General features: G+C 39.3%; 1 protein-coding gene across 5 annotated transcripts in view; it reads right to left on the bottom strand.

Annotated features, from left to right (window-relative positions):
* The window catches only part of PTPRZ1 (protein tyrosine phosphatase receptor type Z1), a 138850-nt gene that overhangs the window by 63845 nt on the left and 49458 nt on the right, over window positions 1–25547 (bottom strand). For all 5 annotated transcript variants that reach the window (XM_051795349.1, XM_051795351.1, XM_051795350.1 and 2 more), the window contains exon 3: window positions 449–628. In XM_051795349.1, the coding sequence (XP_051651309.1) occupies window positions 449–628 (180 nt within the window). The remainder of the gene's footprint in view (window positions 1–448; window positions 629–25547) is intronic.

Raw genomic sequence — 25547 nt, 5'->3', positions numbered from 1 at the left:
TTTGAAACCTCAACTCATTCATGAAGTGCTTTCAGATGGGTAGGTAATTTATTCATACTTTTAAAAAATAATTTTTGCATATTCATTAGAGTCTACATATGTAGTAATAATTACCATTATTTCATAGCAAATGCCAAATTACTGTTTAGCTTCTATGAAGTGCCCATGATGGGATGATAGTAACAATGTGATTGTTTTGGCTATATCTATCCATGCACATAATTTTTATTTGTGTGATTTTTCTGTTATGTTTAACTATTGTCATCACTGTTCTTATTTATTTATTTGTTTGTTTGTTTGTTTGTTTGTTTATTGAATAGGTAAGTTCAGAATGCATCAGCTAAGGAAGAGTGAAATGAAAATGATCCATTACAAGTCTTTGGTTAGTTGTCCATCTGTCCACTTTTCTGACCTCATTTAGCTCCAAACAGGAAATCTGTCTTTTTACCTGTTTTGCCAGTGTTGCGAATGAAAGTATCTTCCAGAGTTTCCTTTTCCCATCCATGGAATTTAAGTTTCTTCAGATTCACATTTACTTGGGTAAGATCTTCATCTATATTAATAGGCGATTGTTTGGCACCATTACAGGTTGAATATTTCTTGCCCCAGTTCTTTTGGTTCAAAGTTCCTAGAAATCAAAACATTTTAGGTAAATACATTTAAAACTCAAAGTAGTATCCATATATTTTTTACTGTGGTAAAGTTAAAACACAATTTGCAACCTGAGATCAGAGTATTTGCCCTTCTTTTAGACTTTGTAGCAATATTTACCACACCTACCATTGCATCCTACCTTTGACAGTTAGCCACACTTTGACCACTTTAGACATCATATACGCATTCCTATGAATCTCTAAGGAAAATATAAACCAACATCAAAACCCTCACACACAATATGCATAAATTAAGAAAACCCAACTTTCTAGGTGAAAGAAATCAGCATTCAAAAAAACTTGGGAACTGCTGCAAAACTATCCGCTCCAAATAACTTTTAATCATGCCAATGTCATTAATGTTCATTCTGCCAAATGAAGTCGGCTCTCCAGCAAGATGTTTAAAAAATTTCCTTACACAGAGGAGAAAAGGTAAAGCGATTTTACCCTGAAAAAGAAAACAGATTAGCAATGTTGTGTCTGGAGAGCCTGGCTGTACAGCCTGGCTTTGCCCAGGGAGGCCTGTGTGCTCTTACTCCAACCACCCTTCTCCCTTTGCTGCTGCTGGGCAGAGCAGCTGGGAGGTCCTGCACTGCAGCAAGACCCCTTCTCCAGGGCACAGGGGCTGCACAGCACTTCACTGGGACCAGGTCAAACACAGATCATATGGACACAGGCACCATGTCCTTCAACAAAGACTTGATTATTTTTCATAAGAAATGCACAAGTACTCCACTAAGCAGTATGATGCGTTAGCAGCTGCTCTGACAATCTTTTGTTTACATAACATCCCAATATAAATAAGACGGTATTTTGTGTATGTTTATGTGTTTGCAAACATACAGATATTTTTCCTGACAGGGAATTCTGGTAACACTTCAACAGGCTAATTAAAACCAAGAGTTAACTGCACAGACCTAAGAAAACATAATTGCTTCAGTTAGCTTCCCACTTGCTAGTAGTTAAGAGCTAATATTAGTGCATCCAGTGCATATATTTGAATTCTATTACATAAACGAAACAACACTCATATACAGGCCACTGTGCCACATCCAAGTCTGTCAGTGAAGATTTGCTATACTGTACCCCAAGCAAGGACAGCCCTCATATTGCACTCAGAAAATTCAGAGAGGGGAGAAGAGAGCAGCCAGCTCTGTCACCATGACAATAGGTAGTAATATAAGATGCCTAATCTGGATAGCCAGCTACCCAGAAACAAACCTGAGCTAAATTATTCAACAAGTACAAGTCAAGCTAGTTACCAGGATCACCTTGTTGCATCAGAATTACTGCAGGTCAGATGGGAGACAAACACATCTACTTCTTGCAAACAGCATCAGAAGAAACTGTTAGGCACAACAGCCAAGCAATCCAAAGTGAGTTCAAGTTACAGGGTTATGAATGTGAATATCCTGCAGGTGGGCATTAGCACCCTGTACCAAGCAAGCACATTGGGAATGGCACACAGAGTAAGCTTGCAGCTCCTCCTCAAGTCACACTTGTCCTGGACATTACCTGTTAGTTATAATTTATCACCTGGGAAAATAATGCAGTATTCTGATTTCTAATGTACTTTGATAAGAAAAGAGTAGTTAATATTTCACCTCTCTCTAAAGCTTCCCTTAAGAAATTCTGAGCTCAAGTCAACCAATACTCAAAGATGAATCTACTCAGGTCTTCTATAGTGAATTTTCTAAAAAATATTGAAGGCTTTTAAAACCAAGCAAGCCAATTTTATGTAAATATAAACTAGAATAGTTAAGCTTCCAAACAGGGTCAAAATGGACAGAAATAACAATTCTTAGCTTGCCCCATGCATCCCTGCAGACAGGCTCTTGTTACCAGGTGTAGTGGGTTGACCCTGACCAGATAACAGGTATTCACTAAAGCCGCTCTCTCACTCTCCCTCTGCAACTGGACAGAGGAGAGAGAAAAAAAAACCAGCTAAGAATTCATGAGTAGAGATAAGAGCTGGGAGAGGTCAGTGACTGATTACCTTCATGGGTAAAACAAGACTCAAAGTGGGGATAGTACTTATATTTATTACTAACAGGATAAGAGCCAAAGAGTGAGAAATAAAACAGTCTTAAAAACACCTTCCCCCCATCCCTCCTTCCTTCCATGTTCTCCCTCCTCCCCCCAGCGGTGCAGGGGGATGGGGAAATGGGGATTACGGTCAGTTGTTGTTTCTGCTGCTTCTCAGGGAGAGGAGTCCTTCCCCTGGCTCCTGTGGGGTCCCTCCCACGGGAGACAGTCCTTGATGGACCTCTCCGGCGTGAGTCCATCCCTCGGGCAGCAGCTCTTCCCAAACTGCTGTGCCGTGGGTCACTCCTCCATGTGGTGCAGTCCTTCACGAATGAGCTGTACCAATGTGGGTCCCCCACAGGGGCCACAAGTCCTACCCAGGAAAAACTTGCTCCAGCGTGGGCTTCCCTCTCCACAGGCTGCAGGTCTCCAGCACAACCCCACTCCATCCTGGGCCTCCCACGGGGTCACAGCCTCCCCTTCATGCATCCACCTGCTCCAACATGGGCTCCTCCATGGGCTGCAGGGGCACAGCTGCTCCACCATGGTCTGTACCACGGGCTGCAGGGACCACAGCTCTGGCACCTGGAGCACCTCCTGCCCCTCGTTCTACACTGACCTTGGTGTCTACGTTGTTATTCCCGTGTTCTCACTCTACTATTCCCTGGCTGGAATTTTTTCTGCGCAACAACCTTCTGTTCTTAAATATGTTATCAGAGAGGTGTTACTATCACTCCTGATTGTCTTGGCCTTGGCCAGTGGCAGGAAGTCCATCCTGGAGCCAGCTGGCTTTGGCTCCAGGGAACAGGGGAAGCTTCTATCAGCTTCTAACAGAAGCCATCCCTGTAGGCACACCCCCCCCCCGCCAAAACCCAGCCATGGAAACCCACTACACCAGGTCTGCTTTGAGACAGCTCAGTGACTTTCCAAGTTGCAGCAAAGTCTTTAGAGCCCTGCCTGGCAAGTTTCTGCCAATTTGTGCCAAGCTGGTTGCCAATGGCCATCCCCTGGAGTTAGGTTGCAGTCCCTGCTCCATGCTCTATTTCTTTTGCTCCTTTTGCCACAGCTGAAGACTTCTCAAGACTCCTACTGTTGCCCCAAGGCAGTGTAAATCTCCATTCTCTTTCCACTGACATACCCAATCCCATTGCCCACCTGCAGTCTCTCCTTCAGAACATCATCACAAATTGTTTTCCAACATGCATTTCCCTTATTCTACTCTTTCCACCATTGACATTAGAACTGACTGAAAACACTACTCTTTTCTCTCTCCTGCTAGTGTGCTTTTGGGTACTTTCTTCCACGCTTCTTTTGTTGAATGCCATTATGACATTTTTGCATCTTCTCTTTAAATTCCGTACTATCGTCCCTACTAATTTTTACGTTCCCTACTTTCCACTATCAAGTTCAATAAAAACAAATAAATTAAAATTAGAGAAACTATAATCTCCTTCCAACTTCCTAGTTTTGTATTTTGTGGTTTTGTATGTAGAACTTAAGTTCTTCAACTTGATATTTATTACCTGTGGCTCAATGTGTAATAAATAAATTCCTAGCATGAAGTTAGTGATAACAATAGGAATCTTTGCTCAACACAGAAGACAGTGTGAAGCCCTAGCATGGATAAAAAACTATGGATTAAAATGTACAGGGAATCAATGGCAGGCTCTGGTCTGGTACAAGAACACAATATGGGGAATATCATAAGGAATGGAGTCTGAGAAGGAATGGAGAACTGGAGTCTGCTAATGATAATCCAAATTACATTTGAGCAGCAAAATATATATTTAGGTATGAATTCTGCAAGTGTTGGAGCAGATAGTGGTTGTGTCTATATTAGCAAATAGTGCTGAACAATATGAGTAGATTTATAGAGCGAAACAGTTGAGGTTGAGGACCAGATGTCCATACCATATGTTTTTCAGAAGGTTTTTACCTCAGACTAGCTCTGTCTGGTCCCATGGGCTGAATGCCCATCAGCTGCTGAAGGGTAAAAGGTACTCTCCTGCAGTACATCTCCTGTTTAGTATCAGTTAAGATGGACCCACGTCACACACTGTGAGACAACTCTACCTTGTGAATCAAAGCTTGGCAAGTGGGGTGTAGACAGGAGATTTGCTTTAAAAGTCCACTCCTGATCCGAACTAAAATGTTAACATTAATGCATCTGGTGTAGGTAGCAGGTGGTGAAACTGCTGCAGTTTACATAACTTGCTGAAAGCCAAAATAAAAGCAAAAGAACTGAATGTTTTTAAACAAGAACAGATTGTTTTACTATAGTGTTATGATGGAAATCATAAATCAAAGCTGTGCCAGCCATTTTAAAAAATATTGTCGAAAATGAGCTTTGAAAATGAATTCCCCCACACCGTGCTTTGGAAATCTGAGGAGAATAAAAATGTGCACAATATATCTTGAAGAGTGCACAGAGGAAGCAATGTTTGTCAAAGCTGTCAGCTCTGAAGAAGTAACCGACAATTCACAAAGAAGGAAAATAAACCCAAACACAGCAGATTACAAGTTAATGAAGGAATTATAACCTTTGCCACTCTTGCCGAGGGCAGAATGCCTAAAGAAAATTTTCCTACCCTTTCTTTGTAGGAAATGTTCATACCTAACTCTGCTCCTTAACCTTAGTCCCAATCATTCCACCCTTACAATGAGCATCCAGTTCTCCTTTTGGCCTTCACTTTGGTCCTCACTAGAGAAAAGACATCGAGTTAACTGGAGTGCGTCCAGAGAAGGGCAACAAAGTTGGTGAAGAATCTGGAACACGAGTCTTATGAGGAGCAGCTGAGGGAGCTGAGGCTGAGGCTGTTTAGTCTGGAGAAAACGATGCTCAGGGAAGACCTTTAATAACTTATATGGTTGTGAACCCTAGGTTTTATGTTATAGATGAAAGGCAGCAGAAAAGAGAGATGGATTCTTTACCTCCACTTAATTTCTTCCTCTCCATTTTTCATCAGTTTTTTTTTTTTCATGATGTTAAAATTACTTTTATAAATGCAGATTGGACACATATAGGATATTAAAGATAACCCCTCCGTATGGACTGTTAATAATGGATTGTCCTTACCAAAAATGTTGTTGACTCATCACTTTGAAGTGTTAAGTGGTTCCAATTTTTTTTTAAGCAAACACATTTTATCTAAGGTATGGGAAATTAGAAATAAGGTCATGAAAAGATGGGGGTACTTATAAGGGGACAAAATTTAAATTTAGATGCCAAATCAATACCTCTCCAAACATCAAACTACAGAGATCATTCTTTCCTTCCCTCTTTATTTCTGTGTCATTATTTAGACAGCGCATCCAAACTGTATGAACAGAGGAGACGGAGATCAGCGAATCTCAGGATGTTTCATACCATTAATAACTACCGCATTTAGCTTATTACCAAAAGTTGCACAATGCAGAAGAATGATTTCAGTTCTCAGTCTGGGTAAGTGCACCACTGGCCCAAAAAGAGAAGTTCTGCCAATATAAATCTTGTGAATCTTACTGTACCTCATACTCCCGAGGCTGTGGCATAAAATTGCATTCTAGGGAAACATTATGGTCATAAAAAAATGGATGGCTTAAATTTTGCATATTATTGAGTAGAAGACAACATGTCTGCTTTATCGTGCTTGATCTTCACTGTAAGGATTTTTGGGTTTGTGTTTTTCCCCTCCAAAAGTCCCAACTATCCCCACAGCCTTATTGTGATCAGTCTCATAAAGTTTGTAAAAATTCTTCAGATTGGAAAATCCCTGAATTTAATGGATGAAATTACTTGTCTGAAAAGAGTCATAGCTAGAGAGAAGGAGTTTTGGCTTCCAGGTTTGGGCTTAGCCACTTACTATGATGGTCTCAGTGATTTAATTGCTTGCAGGTTTTCCAAGAATGGATTTCTTGCCAATGTGTAGGTCAAGTGTTCAAAAATTAAATTGTACTGGTTTGGTCAAAGAGAGTCAGCCCACAGAGTAAATGGTTGTCCCCTACAAAAACATTTAATAGCACTTAATTGCTTTGCAACCGGATGCATTCAGGCAAGCCAAAACATCTAATCTATTATTCCATTTAGTGACTTGTCATTTTGGTATCTAAGTATCAGCATGCCTAGACTTTATTCTTTGGATCATGTCTATTTGCACACAAATATGGACTCTTTCTGAGAATACCCTGAAAGATGTCACAGCACTAACCTGTCTTCAGCTGAACCCTATTATGTTAATCTTCTCTGTTCTTCATTTAAAATTTGCTGCACCACTTACCTCTTACTAAAATCTATCACAGAAAATGTGTCAGGAAAATTCTGATGAAACATTTTGTATCTTCAGACTATGGCTCTTTCTTTCATCTTCTGCTTGCTTATTTTTTGAACATAAACTTTTTATGCTTTCTTCACATCTACAGTCACTGAGACATGGATCAATAAAATAGTCAAAAAGCAACCAAGAAAATTTTTTTGCTTTTTCATGGTTGTTTAGACCAGAAGAAGGATTATGGGAGAAACTCTGACAACCTTTTAAGGTACCTTTTTTCTATTATTCTCATTCCATTGCTCCTGAATTTGCATATAATTGCAACTAAAGAATCATGTAGTGATATATAATGAAAACTTCCCATGTAATTTTTTACAATTACTGTAGTGTTAAGATCTAAGTTATACTTTTTTTCAACTAAGTATTAAGGAAAGAAATTTGGTACAGTGCCAAATGAAAATATGTCCAGTAAAAAGAAACACATTCTTCCTCCTGCTTTATTTCATTCTTGACAATATATGAGGCCTTAATTGGAAGCCCTGAGTATTTCTGACCTTGCTCCAAGCAATTCAGATTGCAGCAATTATTTCCTTTACCTTTAGTAATACTTAATAGATAGTGAAATTGAATACAACACTGTTGAGTGACAAAGATAATTCCAAGATTACGACTAACCAGAGCCAAAAGTAGAACTGGAATTTATAGAACTGACTCACTTTTAGGCAAAGAAATAAGCAGTGAATGCCTTTTGGCTAGCACCAAGGAACATGGCCTATGGCTTCATTTCATATACTGTGCAGTTGCACTTTTTAATTAGTTACCAGTGTATCATGGCAATGTCAAAGGCTTGCTCGGTCTTCCACAAGAAGAGGATTCCCTACCTGTTCTTCCGCTGTTTCACATGCTGCTAGCAAGGAAGGAAGGAAGAATAAAACAGGATAATCAGAAGCTTTGTCACCTAAAGCCACCCTTGATTTGCAACGTAAAAGCAACATTTTTAACATGGTGCACTCCCATGAACAGTTTAGTTGTGCCTCCTGGAAGTAAAGCTTACTCCTAAACTTATGACTACTGCACAGATGTATATCGTCTTTCTGTTGGTGAACAGGGGTGTAAATGAAGCTTATGGTCATATCTCCCTCTGCCCCATATCATGTAACTACCATTCTATCACAAATGGAATGGCTGCATATGAAACACATACACAGTACAAAAATTTTGTAGACTCAAAGCTAGCACCAATTTTAAACTGACCAAAAAAATGCACTTTAAAGGACTCTCAGCTGAAGCAAGAAAGAGGAAGTTATAATCTGCTACAAGTGCAGCATTTAGCAGCTGTCTGCTAAGTGATAGTTGATGTAGTTCCAGAAGATGAGCAAAATGAAATTCATCTTCAGCAGCAAGAAACTTCATTTTTGCCAGAGTACAGTTCACCATCTAAATCTAATGATTTGCACTATGGCACTATGTCAGTCTTCACTTTTCACTCTTCATTACTACAAAGTAGACTCTGTTGTATTTTAGAAATTATCTTGGGTGACAGAACGAGGTACTTATTAGAGAAACAAAATGCAATGATATATTTTAAAAGAGAGCATATAATCTTCTCAACAGATCTAACAATATTGGTTTTCACTGAGCAAATCAATACGGTTTCCTTTTCTCTTCTATTGCGGTATGACCTCCATCCTTCCCTCCCTCCTGGACCAATAAATGTTAATGAGCAGTTTGTTTAGTTCCTTGAGAAGTCCTGTGGGGGCACAGCACAGGGACACTTTTTTTTGTTATCAAACACATGCATTACTGTGCTGCTAACACCTAGGAAAATAACTTCTGTCAGCACTAGCCTATCTAAAAGAATAATACATTTCATAAAAGCCACAGCCGTAAGTTCTGATCCAAAGCCTGCTGAATTATATAAACAAATCATGACTACGTTCTCTGGGCTTTGGATCAGATTGGCTGCAAATACACAAAATCACTATTGAACAACACTAGCGGAACTAGAAAAAGTCACACAAAAAGATATGAAAAAGGTCAGTATTTACCTCTGAATAGCAAAAAGGTATTTCTTTCAACTGTAAAGAATAGCATAAACATCTTTAAAAGCAAGGACTAGACAGATATAAACCAAAGTAAGACAAATATAAGGACATAAGACTACTGAATTACATCACTGGCCAGTTGGTCCCACTAGTTCCCAGCAGATAAACTACCCTAATGTCAAAAGGATGTACCAGTAATTCTGGTTTTTTGATCCCTAGGTTCTCATTTTCGCAGAGTTTCAATTTTTACAAAATGAGGTTCCTATATATCTCTGGAAGAATATAATACCACAGGAAATTTGGATTACTTTTCAGCATATTTTAGCAGGATTTTGTATTTTGTGTATTTCTATGAGAATTTCAATACATATTATGTTTACAAAATGGTAAGGATAAGAGAAGGTGATGGGCAGGAATTTGTTATACAGTATTACATTGAACCATATGGTTTTTTTACACAGAGCCATAGCTGTATGTGTACTTATCTACACAATTTCTTAGCACACTTTATTTTTCACTTTAGAAAGACAATTCTAGTTCATAAAATGGCCCTTTAGCAAGGATTTTGACAACAATAGCAAAGACTTAAATTCTCCTTCCTTTACCTCCCTAAAATAAAAGAAAATCCTTGAAAAAATGTTAAAAACTAAGCCCCTCCTAGAATTCCACAGACCTTCCCTCACTAATGGCACTATTTTATTTGGACTAATTTCATAATTTCAGCATTACCATTACATTTCCAACTTTGTAACAGACACTTTCAGAAACGCCACAGCAATGTCAGTGGATGTACACAACTCTTCCTCTAATAAAATTCCATGTTAAGTTTAAATAACACTATTATCTGATTAGATTTTTTGAGATTATCATATCCTCAAAAACACTCTTTATCAACTCTTCCACGGAGAGATGTTTTAACCAACCTTGATGTGATAACAGCATTACATAAATTACACAGTAGATATTTCTCCTAAGTATTTTTTGCATAGACAAGTTGTGCATATCTCTGTTTTTCCTTTGAAAATGTATAAAAAGGCCTAACTAGCTTTTAAAATGTTTCAGTATTAAGGACTCTCAAAATCACTTTCAGGGCTGAGTAGTTATTCTCATGAGTGCATAGCTAAAAGCTATTGAGCAGTAGGTGTAACTCACCTCAGATTGGGAACTCACTGCCATTAACAGCATTTACCTACATAGACAGTGAAAATTGAAATGACCAACTGCAACAGAAGCACACAATTCATGCATCTCTCAGCAATTGTGTTCTTACATCTATCTCAATCAGCTGTTAAGTTCTCGTACCTTTTCTAGTCTTGTGACAAAACTGCCTAAAATGTCTTACTGCTCTTAGAAGTACAGCTTTTTACTTCATATTTTCTGAAATGAAGACTTCAGTGCACTGCTTGTATTGAAAAACAAATAGAAATTCTCACCCAACCTACTACTTCTGAGACAGAAGTTCATAGTGGGAAAGTTTTCATATCAATATTAAATTTAAATTCACTAAACTCTTTAATGGCTTAATACTTTTTTTTTTTAATCCATGGTTAATACACAGAATTACACAGTCTAATACACAATCTTCTCCCACGAAGATTAGTGTCATCCTTTTTCTTTCTCTTTTCTCTGTGGAGAAAAAATAATCTTTAATTTCCACATATAAAAGTAGAAGAGGTTCTGAAGAATGTGTTTCTTAATTTTGTCACCCAGGAATCAAATATGTAAGGTACTTTTTACACTGGCAAATATACAATTTGTTTCTTTTTACTTAGTAAAATCATTCAAGGAGGAAGAGATCTAGCGTATTTTATCACAGTGGAATTAATTAAAGGAATGGTTCTTGGTCCATTTATCCATTTTAAGCAAGAAGTTACTCTAGCAGGATCAAGAGGAAAATATGGTATTCCTCACACACTAACATCATCTAACCATCAAGCATCTGCCCAGGGCAGAGGAGCAATTATCTTCTGCCACAGAGTTATACTATCATTCACATAAAGGAAATTATCCAGTGCTCAGAGGGAACTGAATGCACACAAGTGACTTCAGTACCAAGTAATCCCAAATATTCAAGAATTCCAACACTTTTAGATTTGTAGAGGGCAGATTAAATTTTAGTGAAATTTTTTCTACTTTTGCTCTTCCTTTCATTTTCCATCTTGGTGGAAAGTATCAATTTTATACTCAGGAAAAAAATTATGCTACCCTAAACATGTTATCTTGAATGTAAATGTTTTTTTGAAAACACACTTACATTTACTGAATTGCTCTAGAGTAAAAATTTTCTGACAAGAATCTTCTCTGTTCAGTCTGCAAAGAACTGGACAGCTATAACTGAACCCGTAAGATGTTAGGACAAAATCTCCCCGATACATACCTACTGTTCACCTAACTGAACTGCTGTTAATTAAGGTTAACAGACCAAGCCACATTAGAGTTGATAGATACCGAAATTTTCACCAAAAGCTCCCTAAATATTACTATTACTGCCTGTGCCCTAAGGCACTGTCAGTTTGCCTAAGCTGAGGAACCAAAATCAAAGCCCATTTTGGATTCAAAGAATTGTCATCCCTTGCCACGATCTTCCAAGGCACAGACCCAGCTGGTGTGCACCTAGTGACCCTCAGACCACGCAGCCAACAGCATCAAGATGAAAGCAAAGCCCTGCAGCAGCGACTCCTGCCCTGCAAGACCATTCAAAGTGATGCCCATTTTAATACAATATTCCAGTAGCTACAGACAGACAGTGTATTTGGCACAAGATGAGTTGAGTACCTTCCTCAGCCAAAAGAAAATTATTCATCATCCATATTTTGCATTTCCCATGAAAAGGCCTGAGAATATTTAAAATGGAAGGAGAACAAGTCCTCTTCACTCACCCTGCCAGTGCTGTGACATGGTGAGGCTAAAAATTCAAGCATCATTGGTCCACAAGAAGATAAGGAGAGGGAAGGCTGATTTTGTAGAGCAGAAGCTGGAGCATTCAGCAGGGAAAGGGCAGGGATAACACAAAAGTACTGAGACAGGCACCTTTCCACAAATTGGTGGATTCTGAAGAAAATAACTCCCTCTTGTGCTATTTATGTGCCTAACGTAGGTGCCAAACCTTGAATTGTGAACTTAAAAGAGAATATACATTCCTTACCACCAGCATTATTACAATGGGACATGCTAAACCTTTGTGCACTTGAGAAGTGTACACAACAACTTGCTGCAAAATAAGATTTTCAAATTCGCACCTTAGATTATTCCTCATGTAGCTCCAACTGGCACACATAACCCTAAATCATGGTCGAATTATTCTACAGTATTTCTCTGGCGTTTTGGTTCTCATTTGAATTAGATCCATATGCACAGTCAGCTATTCTGGTCACAGAATGTACTGATGGCCACAAAACCCCTTGTGTATCATTACTTTGTTCATATAAATAGATCATATTTCTGTAGCAAATCAAACTCCTCTGTTATTAAAGCAATTAGAGCAAACAATTGTTATAAACTGACAAACATAATCAATTTCTAGTCATTTTAAACTTGCTATTCCAGCACAATATCTAATGTATGTAATATGGTTTTTGGCAACAAGTAGCACGGCATGCATTAAGAGTTTTCTGACATAGTTCCATGACTATTGAATCATAGAACCACAAAATACCAGGTTGCAAGAGGCCTCAATGATCATCTGATCCAACCTTTCTTACCAAAAGCACAGTCCAGAAAAGGTGGCCCAGTACCCTGTCCAGCTGAATCTTAAAAATGTACCACTTCCCAGATTATTTCAATGCCTGATCATTCTCATTGTGGAAAAGTTTTGTCTTGTGACCAAAGTAAAAAATCCTCTATTGGCCTAAGTCTGCATCAAACAATGACGTCTAATTCCTGCATTTTCAAACATGAAGCTCAGACTGCACACTGTCACGACTAAACCCTAACCAGCAACCAGGTACCACGCAGCCACTCACTCCCACCATCCCAGTGGGATGGGGAGGATAATTAAAAAAAGAGTAAAACTCATGGGTTGAGAGATGAACAGTTCAATAACTGGAAATTACAGTAAATTACAATAGCAATATTAATAATATTAATAATAATAATAATGGAAAAGGAGACAGAGAGGAATAAAACCCAAGAGAAATAAGTGATGCACAACACAACCGATCCACCCACTGACTGCTGCCCTGATCCCCAGCAGCAATCAGTGGCTCCCAGCCAACTCTCATCACTGTATTACTGAGGCTGATGCTCTATGGTATGGAATATCTCTTTGGCTAGTTTGGGTCACCTTTCTGGCTGTGCTCCTTCACAGCTTCTTGTGTACTGTGCACGTCCTCACTGTCAGAGCATGGGAAACTGAAAAGCCTTTGACATAGGGTAAGCCGTACTTAGCAACAACTGAAACATCAGTGTGTTATTAACATTATTCTCATACTAAATTCAAAACACAGTCGACACTGTACCAGGTACTAAGCAGAAGATTAACTGTATCCAAGCCAAAACCAGGACTCATGAAAAATAATAAGGGAAATCAGAAAAGAAACCTCACCTAATTCATGCGAAGTATAAACCAAGCAGCTACTGTTTTAAAATGCTCTTTTTTTTTCTGTAAGAACTTCTCTCGTCCTTACCATGTGCACTCTACATCACAGTGTATGTATCAGTCTCCTAGTGCTCTGATTCTTTGAGGACCTGTGTATGACTTCTGCCTAATCAGGATGTGAATGACCAATGTATGCATTGATTAAAATTGGGGTGGAAAGTGTGGCAAAGGATTATGAATGTTAAAGAGCAGATAACAAGCCTGAGTTTCTAGCTAAGGCATATCCTGCAGGCAAGGCATACTAAGGCCCAAGTACTGAATCTATCTCTTGGCATGGTTTTGAAGACAGGAAAAAGTTAGTCTCACTCTTGAACAACTTGCATGACATTTACACAAAGATTTCAGTCTGAGGCATTCATCAAAAAACCCTGTAGATTAATTATATGATTCTTCTGCATCAATTTTAAAATAGTAATGTATTACATTAGAAAAGGGTGGGAGCTCAGGGGTGTGAAAGCAAGGCAAAAGAACTGTGTAAATGAAAGTGTCTGAGAAAACGAAGAGACAGATTCTTGCATATATAATTGTGAAGTCTTTAAAGATAATTTCACTCTGCTGTAGGCAACAACAGCTTTTCAGTTCTTGAGAATGAGCTTTATCTTGGAATAATACCCAGAATCTCTTGTTTCCAGTATAGCCTACCTCCCTGTAGGGTAAAATCAAATCTAGAAGACTCAGTGAGTGGAGTTTCCATGGAATTGTTTCTGCAAAGAAAAGATGTTTTTGACTTCCCAGAAAATACTGCCAGTCTGTGACTGTGAGTCACAGGAGATCTGTTGAAAAAGATTTTTTTTTTCTATATTGCCTGTACTTCTGCTAATATCTTGTCACACTCCAGTTCTCATAAACAGTTCCTTGACTCATGGTTGTCTTTGAAACTCTTATTCTGCGGAGATTTGCCATTGCAAACTTCTATTGAGACTCACACCCTTGTCACCTCTTAGCTTGCCATGTTCTTGTATTTCCTTATTTCTCCAGTTTGGTCATGATCCTTTTTTTGTGTGAGACTCTTACTAGAATCTCAGAACCACAGAATGGTTGAGGGCGGAACGGACCTCTGGGGCTCATTTATATAACCCCTCTGCTCAAACTAGGTCATCTACAGCCAGTTGCCTAGGACCATGTCCAAATGGCTTTTGAATATCTCCAAGCATGGACACTCCACAACTTCTCTGAGCAACCTGAGCCATTGCTCAGTCTCCCTCACAGGAAAAAAAGTGTTTCCTGATATGTAGAGGGAACCTCCTGTGTTTCACTTTGTGCCTGCCATCTTCACTGGACTCTCTCTAATCACAGAATCACAGAATCATAGAATCAGAATGGTTTGGGTTGGAAGCAACCTCAAAGATCACATAGTTCCAATGCCCCTGCCACGGGCTGGAACACCTTTCACTAGACCAGATTGCTCAGAGCCCCATCAATACATCCATGAATCCTGTACTGAGGAGCCCAGAGCAGTACTCCAGGTGTACTCCAGGGGTATTCCAACCCCACACCAGGGTTGAGTAGAGAGGAAGGATTACCTCCCTCTGCCTGCTGCATTACTCCTCCTAATGCAGCTTAGGTAAACATTAACCTCTTTTTTTGCTGCAAGGACACATTGTTGGCTCATGTTCAGCTTGGTGTACACCATGACTCCCAGCTCCTTTTCTGCAAAGTTGCTTTCCAGCAGGTTGACCCCCACTATGTGCCGGTGTCTGAGGTTGTTCATTCCCATGTGCAGGACTTTGCACTTTCCCATGTTTAACCTCATGGGTTCATGAGGTCCCTGTCAGCCCATTTCTCCAGTGAGCTGAGGTCCCTCAGCACTCCTCCTAGTTTTATATCATCAGTAAACTTACTGAGGGTATAGTCTGCCCCATCATCTAGATCACTGACAAAGATATACAGTATTACTGTTTTCCCATTATTTGCCCTTGTAAAGAAAAAAATAATTTGGACTTGTGTTATAGGTTAGAAATTCAGAAGAATTTTTCTTTCCCCTGCCCCCCCACAGAGTTTAAATGGAAAGGGGGAAGGGAGTTAATTAGCCTTACAAAAGAACTAGCTAGCCAGGCCACATTCCTCGCTGATGGCCCATCAGAGGTTGGGGGGAGAGGGGAGGAGTTTTGGGAGGGGGTGGTTGGCTCTGCTCGAAGTGGAGAGGGTCAGACTGCTGGGTTCTCTTCCAGGGACTGAGACAGGGTCTGTGTTCGGTGCGTTTGGAGAGAAGGCCTGGAAACCTGTCTTTCTGGCTTCTCGTTCTAGTCAGCCCTGACTGCTGGCCTCAACTTGCCTGCGAGCTGTCTTTTGTCTCTAGCCTGGACCTGCTTTTCATCGGAGAGTCTCTGTGCTCACTGGGAAAAAAGAAGGACCTTTTGGGGTGCCATCAACTGAGAACAACAGTGAGTCCTGTTGGGGGTGAACTGCTTTATTTTCCCCTTCCTTCCACTGGGGGAAGGGTCCCCCATCTTCTTTTCGGCTCCTCCTGTGACCCGAGACCAACCCCCGGACCCCTCTCCCCGTGTGGTGACTGCCAGTGATCCAACAGCGCCCCCTGCAGGCCATGACGGGTACTGCAGGCTCTACATCTCCAGTGATCCAACAGCGCCCCCTGCAGGCCACGATTAGAACTGCACTGAAGACAGAGAAGTATTCAGACTTTTTCTTTTGTTTGAAGGGAACTCCTGGGTACAGAACTATTGTTTAGCTGTTTTTATGTTCTGTTACTGTTCTTGCCAATATACATATATCTTTTAATAAAGGGTTGCTATTTTCTTCTTTTCTTCCACACTTCCTCGATTAAAGCCCCTTAATTTTTGAATTTATAATTGCTGAAAGAGAGGAGTTTGGTCTGTCTCATAACTCATCCTCTTTAACAAACATTCCAGTCTCTTCAAACTGAGACAACTTGCGAAGTCAAATCAGAAAGAATATCTCTTCACCAGAGCTACATAAACTTTATCAGGGCTAAGAGCTCCTGATGCATTACAAGTGTTCTGTATGGCCATCCTGGGCACCCCCTCTCATTTATGAGATGAGTTGTGCATACTATTCCACAGGTTGGAAAATCAGTGTCAGTAAGCACAGCCTGAAGAGCTCTGTTCTTGCCAGCTTCTGCACTGTCAACCTGTAATATTATTGCCAGTCCACCAAAGCAAAATACTGAGGGACACTGAGGGGGTCTCATGATGCTGGCATTCAGTGTCACATCAGGGAGGGATTTTTGTTGACAGTATTGTATCCTTGTCCAACTTCTTAGCTGAGTAGAATTTAATTAAAACATGTCCCCTGAGAACACTTGATCATTGTTCAAATAATCCTCAGCTTGCAGGCACAGGGTGCTAAGGGAGCTTTACTCCTTGCCCTTGCCCACTCTGCAGTCCTGTGCCATTTGACTTGGTTGCAGCTGTATATCTGCATAAACTCACCTCTTTAGATTAGGTATGACAAGTCCCTGTTCAATAAAAAGTAGAGCCCACTGAAAGACTGTAAATCATGATCTTCCTTTAATTTGGTACATAATTTAATTTGGTATTAGAACAACTCTTAGTTGCTTAAAATAAACATTCCCAATACACATAGCACAATGGTTCCCTTGTTAATGCTATTGCTGATTGCTAAAAATTTGGCAGTTGCCTTTCTCCAGATGTGCTACTTAAATGGCCATTTAGGATGAAGAATTTCCATCCTCTGCTTTATAATTTTTATGGTTCTCATCCCTGTACATACTGGAAATTTTTAATGGAAAAGTATTGTTGGACTGTGTATTTCATTTCACTTTAACTAATTAATAGCAGTGGATGCTTAATTTGAAAATAAAAAAGACTAATGATACTTGAGCCTGATGAACATAATGCCCTTATGCAGAGACAGACAGCCTTGCTACTCATATACGCCAGCACTTCCGTGCTCTGCTGCCAAAAAAACCCCCGGTGATTCCTGACAACTAGAATAGCCACTTCATGGGTTATAGAAATACGTCAAAGGAAAGAAGAAAGATGTTTAGGAAGTGACAGAGACATTTTTTTCCTGACCGTACCTCTGTCTTTAAATCAACCAAGTGCATAGGCCTGTAAATTGCAGTGTCTTCAGTTCCCAGTAACCACAAGGGACTGCTTAGCTTAAATGTGTGTATTAATGTATCTTACGTTGAAAGAGCATCTGCCTAAATCACTCCTATAATGTGTCAGTTTATTATAAAAGCATGCACAAAACTTAGAGTTGTGTTACTGCTCTGGGCTGCTCAGCAAATAGAAAGTAGTTTGTGTTTTAAAGAACACACACAAAAAGTTTCTGAGGATATGCAGGTGCAAGCCTGACACTTTAAAGAGCTATTAAAATTGTTTTTTCTAGATTTCCTATTGTTGGGTTGGTTTTGTTTGTAACTATTCCATCTCCAGGCATAGGTTCTGGCTCCATTATGCACTATCATCATGACACATAAAAGAAACCTAACATTATCCTCATAGGGGCACAGATTCATCATACACCACAGTGCAGTCATCTCTGGGAATATTATAAAGAACATATCAGCTAGACAGAAAGCAAAAGAGTGTGACACGAAGGAAAGTGATTCACCAACGATAAATGCGTGAGCATCAGTGATGCACTGTGCTGCTGAAGTAAGCTGTGGAGGTGTTCTGAGACAGCACGTTGGCAAAACTGATTTCTCATATTATCACATTAACATAAAATGTGAATGCTAGAACAAATACAAAGCATTCACTAGAAGCCATTAGTTGGGTTAATGGGTGATGCTGTGTAGCTGCGTTGGTCCGGCAGGACTGCAGGAGGTTTGATGGAACAACAGGCTCTGCTAGTCCACAGTGCCCACTAATACAGAGCAGGATAAAAGCAGTACAAATGCAGAATACTCGACCCTTGGGCTCCTCCTACAGTGAAATCAGAATATTCCAGCTGCTGACAGTCCAGATGATCAGAGCTGCTCAGCAGCACAAGAAAGAAAACACTGCCTGCTCTCAGTGCTCTACCATAAAGAGCTTTTCCCTCAGACAGAAGCAATAAGCACGCATGACTGCAGGTCTGAGACTGAGAAACAGAAAATGAAATTAATTTAATCTCACATTATCTGCAGCAATGTCCAAAGAAAAGCAAAATACTTTTTAATGTCTATGCAGAGTAAATGAATTTGGATTTCAAAATGCAATCCAGGAGTTCTGGAAGAGTAAGTGATTGGTAAAACCCACAAAAAGTTATGAACTTAAGAGTTACAAGAAATCTTCCATGTTAAATTTGAATTTAACATTAGACAAGCCCTAGAAACAAGTCTGAGTGACTTAAGAAGTTATTGTTCTCACACAAAGGTTTCCGTCTCATTGAATCCTACTACAATTCCATTGAAAATAATTACAGTAGTCTAAATCACCCAAATAATATTAAATTTATTTAACACATATTTTATGTCAGGGCACTGTGTCAAGAGCTTGACCAAGAAACACTTGCCTTAGACAGAAATTGAGCTGATAAAATAAAAGCTACTTATCCTTTCAGGTTCCAGATCCAAAATGAGGACATATTAGGCTTACACAGAAAATACTGCTTTATTCTTTTTTTTCAGAAGGGAGAACTTACACATTTTTCTGAGTGTCCATATAAAAAACATATTTTGGCCTGAAATATTCCCTGCAGTCCTTCCACTCACAGCCTCAAACAGCCAAACATTAGGAAATGACCTAGCATAGAAAATAATTTTCTTAGACAAATGTTTGATGATTAACAAAGTAGTAAAGGACTGAAAATCTGAGTAACTTCAGGAATGGTTGGTAGTATTGTCTTCGTCTATGCAATAACATATACATGAGGTCTGTTCGAAAGATGATTAAATAGGGTCTTACATTGCCCCAAAGCCTCACAGACGTGCAAGACTGAGAGGTCATCTGAGTCCTTTCCTTCATTACAGAATCAAGTATAATCAGACTATCCCTCACTAATGCTTGTCTTTCCCATTTTTTTGAAAGAATTTCAATGAGAGGGATTCTACAGTCTTTGGAAGCAACCTGAACTGCGCTATTCTCACAGATTTTCCTATTACTGCACCTAGGCCTTTACTTCTGCAAATTAAACTGATTCATCCTTATCACTTCAGTGGAATGGAGAGCAACTAGTAATTGAGTAACAACTTTTAAATATTTGAAAACTATTATCATAACTCCCTTTTCTACACTTATTTCCTTCAGTTATTTTCCAAGGATTTGGGGCTTTCTTAGACACCAGTTATTCCTTTTGCTTCTTCTCTGGATCTTCTCTCAGTCTGTCGCTGTCTTTTCTACAAGTGTGCAGCCCAGTGATAAATACAGAACTACAGCTGAGACCTTCCTAGTGACAACTAGAGCAGAATAATTGCCTCCCATGCCTGATACATAATTTCTTCTAATTCATCTCAAAATGGGATTTCGTTTTCTGTAACAATTACATATTGTTAATTCAGATGTAATTACAGCTAACTGCCATACAGCCACCTAACCAGCTAATTCTCATTTTGCATCTACATGCTTGATTTTCTTTCTTGGTGAGATTAATTTGTGCTTACTGTTACCACTGTATCGACAAATTCTATTTGATAGATTTCAGAACATTTCTCCAATTCCTCAAGCTCATTTTGAATTCTTCTTATGTCACCCAAAATTCTTGCAACTTCCAGCATGGCATCTTCCATGAATTTGCAAATGCCCTCTCTTCTTTCATCTGAGGTATTAGTGAAAACAGTGAAGAACATCACATCCAGGGAGAAGCTATCCTGAATATATCTTGAAAGGCTTTATGAAACTATTTTATATTTTCACATGACAATTAATTTTGTTGTGCAGAAACAGCTGTACTTGCTTGCATTAATTTAGATCTGGTACTACCACAGACTGAAACAATAGCTCTGCTAACTGTAAACTGAGCCATTCACCTTAGAGAGATATTAAATATGAAGTTTCAGGACAATCAAATGTCAGCTTTAATTTTCACTGATGATCAACTTTGCAGAAGCAAGCTAATATGCTTGTAATTTCTCTTACAATGTAAAATAATGAGGGATCCGCATGGGAACAGCTAATTGCCTATCAGCTATTACAGTGATTCCTCACCTAATTGCCAAATACACTTAGTTTTGCTATGATAATTTTAAAAATAATTTGGTAATTTTTACACACTGAAAGTAGAATAAATATTCTCACTTCATTTCTCAGTATTTTTGTTACCCATTCCATCACTGCTAAAATCCATACATTTAAATTTTGTTTAGAAACATACTCCATCATTAATGTGATACAAATTGGTCATAACTATAAGGTAGGATTGATTTGAAGTTCAGTTTTAAGGGATATCTTTTCACTGATTTCAGTTAGCTTTAGTTCAGGCTATAAGACTAAAGTTTGAAATTTGAATATAGGCAATGAGTAGTGGTTGTAAAATTTGGTACTTACACAGAAATAATTAAAATATTATTTAACTAGGAATTTAACAAACTGGATTTATCTGGGTGATAGCATAACAGAGCTACTAATTGAATATTTAATATTCATACAAGCATTTATTTTAAGACTATAAACCATTGCAACATAACAATGCTTGATCAGGAAATAAACTTTCAACATAAGAGATATTTTGCCTAGGATATAGAACATTTTATGAGCCAACTACCTTATAAGGACTCATGATCATAAAGTCAATGGAGTTGAAATGAGGTTGAATTTGCCTATAGAATTTGAATGAGAACATAGACAGCTCTTTAGGGGGTATCCAAGTTGAGATAGATTGGAAGAAAGGAAAGAAAGAAAGGAAGTGAAGAAAGGAAAAGAAAAGGAAGGGAGAGAGAAAGAAAGAAAGGAAGGAAGGATTACTAAAAGTGTTAAAAAACTAGAAATCCTGTAATTGTGCAAAAAATGCTGCATGTTGTTACCATAGTATCTTGTTCCTGTTACCGCAGTATCTAATAACCCAGTACTTTTTGCTATGAGAAAACAAGAAAACAAGAAAAATAGCAGTAGTAAATGGGAGGTACTAGGTTGTGTATGTGCAGGAGACTCTGGACGTTCTCAGTTCTGACAATTACACCTACTGATGGCATGATGTGAAAACATGCCATCACAAGGAGGTCCAGTATAGCATATGGGAAAAACAGCTGACCTTGAGAACAACAGTAGCGAATACAGCATGAAATTCAACAATGCAATTTGAAAAAAAGATACATTTAGACTACTAGTGGAAGTTTTTGTTACTAATAAGAATCTCACCATAGGAAAAACACAGGGGAGGAGGAGAATCAGACCATGTCTGATATCTCAGAGGGCTGTAAACAGTATGATGGAAAGGTAGATGTGCACTGAAGCTCTAATCATGCAACCCCTAGTAAAGACAGTAAAGTATTAATGTCTCTGCACAAAGCCCTGCAGACAGCTCATCTAGGATAAGTGTATCAGATGCTGGTCAGCCATGTTGAAGACGAAATAATCTTAGCTGAGCCATGAATGAGCAGAGAAAGCTAGATCAAAGGGGGTCAAGAGATTAGACTGTCATGGTTTAACTTGAAAAACAAACAGGAGAGGGATGTCAGTGCAGGTAAATTTTGCCAAGAGAAAAAAACTCTCCAAAGAACAAACAAACCAATTCTATCAGAAGAACCAGATTACCTCAATGGTCTACTAATACTGCTAGCTTGGAAATCCAAATAAGTCTGGTTGGCTGGCCCAGTACAACAAGTGGTGGTAAAAGGAGCTAAACCCAGTTGGCAGTCGGTCACAAGTGGTGTTCCCCAGGGCTCAGTACTGGGGCCAGTTCTGTTTAAAATCTTTACCAATGATCTGGATGAGGGGATCATGTGCACCCTCAGTCAGTTTGCAGATGATACCAAACTGGGCCAGACTGTTGATCTGCAGGAGGGCAGGAGGGCAGAGGAATCTGGAGAAGCTGCATTGATGGGTCAAGGCCAATTGGCTGAGGTTCAACAAGGCGAAGTGCCGAGTCCTGCCCCTGGGTCACGACAACCCCATGCAATGTTCCAGGCTTGGGGAAGAGTGGTTGGAAAGTGGCCCAGTGGAATAGGATCTGGAGGTGCTGATTGACAGATGGCTGAACGCGAGCCAGCAGTGTGCCCAGGTGGCCAAGAAGGCCAACGGCATCCTGGCCTGGATCAGAAATAGTGTGCCCAGAAGGACTAGGGAAGGGACTTGCCACTGGAGGGGGCTGCACCTTGAATCCTGTGTCCAGTTTTGGGTCCCCCAGTACAGGAGGAAGTACACTGAGGTGCTGAAGTGTGTCCAGAGAAGGACAATGAAGTTGGTGAAGGGTCTGAAGCACAAGTCCTATGAAGAGCAGTTGAGGGAGGTGGGGTTGTTTAGCCTGGAGAAAAGGAGGCTGAAAGGAGACTTTATCATTCTCTGCAACTATCTGAAAGGAGGTTGTAGTGAGGTGGAGGTTGGTCTCTTCTTCCAGGTAACAAGTGACAGGACAAGAGGAAATGGCTTCAAGTTGCATCAGGGGAGATGTAGATTGGATAATAGAAATAACTGCCTCATCACAAAGGGTATTAAGCACTAGAAAAGGCTGCCCAGGAAGTGGCTGTGCCACCACACCATCCCTGGATGTATTTAAAAGATTTGTTGCTTAAGAACATGGTTTAGTGGTGGACTTGGCAGTATTAGGTTAACATCTGGTCTCAATGATTAAGGGTCTTTTCCAATCTAAATAATTCTATGATTCTTTGAAAAGTCAAGAATGAGTTTCTGAGGCAGACTTTCAGGGGAACTATGAAGCAAAATATCACACCTACTTTTAAAACAGCATTCAATTAATTTTATGCAAGACTTAGATGGCATGATTGCCTGTACTGGCAGTGTTTGAGTTGGGAGGTTCATATATGATACCAATAAGAAAAACCTGAAAGTTCAGTGAAAGGAGTTTAATCAGACTGGAAAATCCCACCTACTTCATTCACAAGGACTAAAGTTGAGCAACTGAGAGAAGAGTATTTTGTTTCTATGAAACATTTATCAAGGAGAGAGATCAAAGTACACTGTAGTTCAGAGCTCTTCTCGCTATGATCACTGAATCTGCTGCAATGTGTTTCCAGCCTACCCAACCATTTGTTGAAGAGAATATGACCAATTTAACCTGAAACAAGTGACTGGAACAAAACTTACTGGTAAATTATTATTTGGAACAAAGGCATTTATTCATGTTTATGTTTGAAATCCACTAGGGAAGTGAATTACATATTTTAGAGACAACAATATGACTCAGTTGCTTGACATTTCAAAGTGAACTTTTAAATCTGTCAGCATCTTAAAAAAGATTTTGTTATTTCAGCTACAAATCTACGGGTTGCTAGTTACAAACTCAAGTTTTAAAAAAATCATGTTTTCCAATGGCTGGATACAGGATGGACTTTATTTGTATTGACTTTCACATCAGGAAACTATATTGATGAAAAGCTTTTTTGCTAATAACAATGTTTCAGATTGAATAACAAATTATGAGAAAAAACACCTTAAAATCTTTTTATAGAAGGTAGTTAATGAGTATAGCACATTGTAAACCTCTCTCTTTTCCATCAGCATTTACATTTATGTACTGACCTGTTGAGTTGGCAAGCTCATCAGCAGGTTTATGTATGTAACTTGTAACACATCTATAGATGCACTAGCACCTTCACATAGGGAGGAACAAAGAGAATATTCTTAATTGACAGATGGGTTTTATGCTACTAAATTAGGCCAATCTTACACAGAATATGCACCAAAAAGCACCTTTTGATACGTTCTATGTAACTGTGACACAGCAGGTAAGAGCTTTCCCTCCTCGTACATTCCTATAAAACGTGCAGTGGGTGTGCTGGCTCTTGTGAACCCTTGCAGGCATGCCAGCTCAATGCACCATGGTAACCACACTGGAGACTGTCTCTGACACTGAGGAAAAGGCAGCTGGGAGGTACTGCAAGATAGTCAGGAAACATTCAGCCAGATCTTTCTCCATTAGTTACTTGGGAGGAGAAAGACTTTTGCCTGGCAACACAGGAGATTAAGTGGCAAACTGACATGCAGCCATTAATAAATGTTAGGGAGAAGTAGGCAACAAAACCCTACATAATCATTTGATAGTGGGTAAAAGAGGAATTTTATAATGCAAAAGGGAAACAAGTCATGTCTGCACTCTAAGAGAGGAAATAAAACAATATGACAAAAAGTGTCAAATGGAAAGGGTAGGAAGATTTCTCTTGAGAAAGGGATGGAGGGAGGAGACAAGGGAAGTCATTCAGAAAAGCTCTTTTTAGCACATGCTCCACAGCTTCTCTAAGAAAAAAACAAATTATTACAAAGGGTATTTCAGATGTGTGATCAAGCCACTGCAACAGATTATCATCAGTCCCTTTAACAGAGAAAAGAACAAGTACTGTTCTCATTTTGATCAGATACATGTCACATTGGGAGTGGCAGGTGTACGGATCTCTTCTTGGTGGTGAAGTGTGTTCGTAAAGATTAGCCATGATAATGTACTGAATCTGTTTGAAGTAGGCACTTAAAGCGAAAAAATGTATGCTTGCCTTATTTAAGTACGGTCCCACTTCCCAAAAACAAATATTACATGTTGCCTATTGCCTGTCTGTGCTGGTCACCTTCCATCTGTTTTGGACATTCAGAAAGCAAGTAAAATGCAGATTTAAGAGGTAATGTGCTAGTGCTTGTATTTAGAGAGCTCTGTTCACACACACCACAGCCCTACTGTAAAGCTAGCTTTCAAGAAGATACAGCTGAATAATAATAATAAAAAAACCTCTCGCCCTGTAAATTTTCACTGACTAGAACTTCAGCCATAAATATTTGCTTTTATGAAAAACAACAGAACAAATGTAGCTGAACAACAAAGAGATTGATCATACTGTGCTGCGTATATGCAAAGTGGTCAGAACGTGTACAAGCAGGCAGAAAATCCACTCTGTTCTGAAACAGGAGAAAAGAATTTATGAATCATCTACCCAGTATTCCTAAATACT

The sequence above is a fragment of the Manacus candei genome, unplaced genomic scaffold (genome assembly GCF_025592945.1).
Source record: "Manacus candei isolate 608988 ecotype Guabito, Panama unplaced genomic scaffold, ASM2559294v1 h1tg000043l, whole genome shotgun sequence".
NCBI classification, from domain to species: domain Eukaryota; kingdom Metazoa; phylum Chordata; class Aves; order Passeriformes; family Pipridae; genus Manacus; species Manacus candei.
This window is presented reverse-complemented; position numbering and strand designations above follow the sequence as displayed.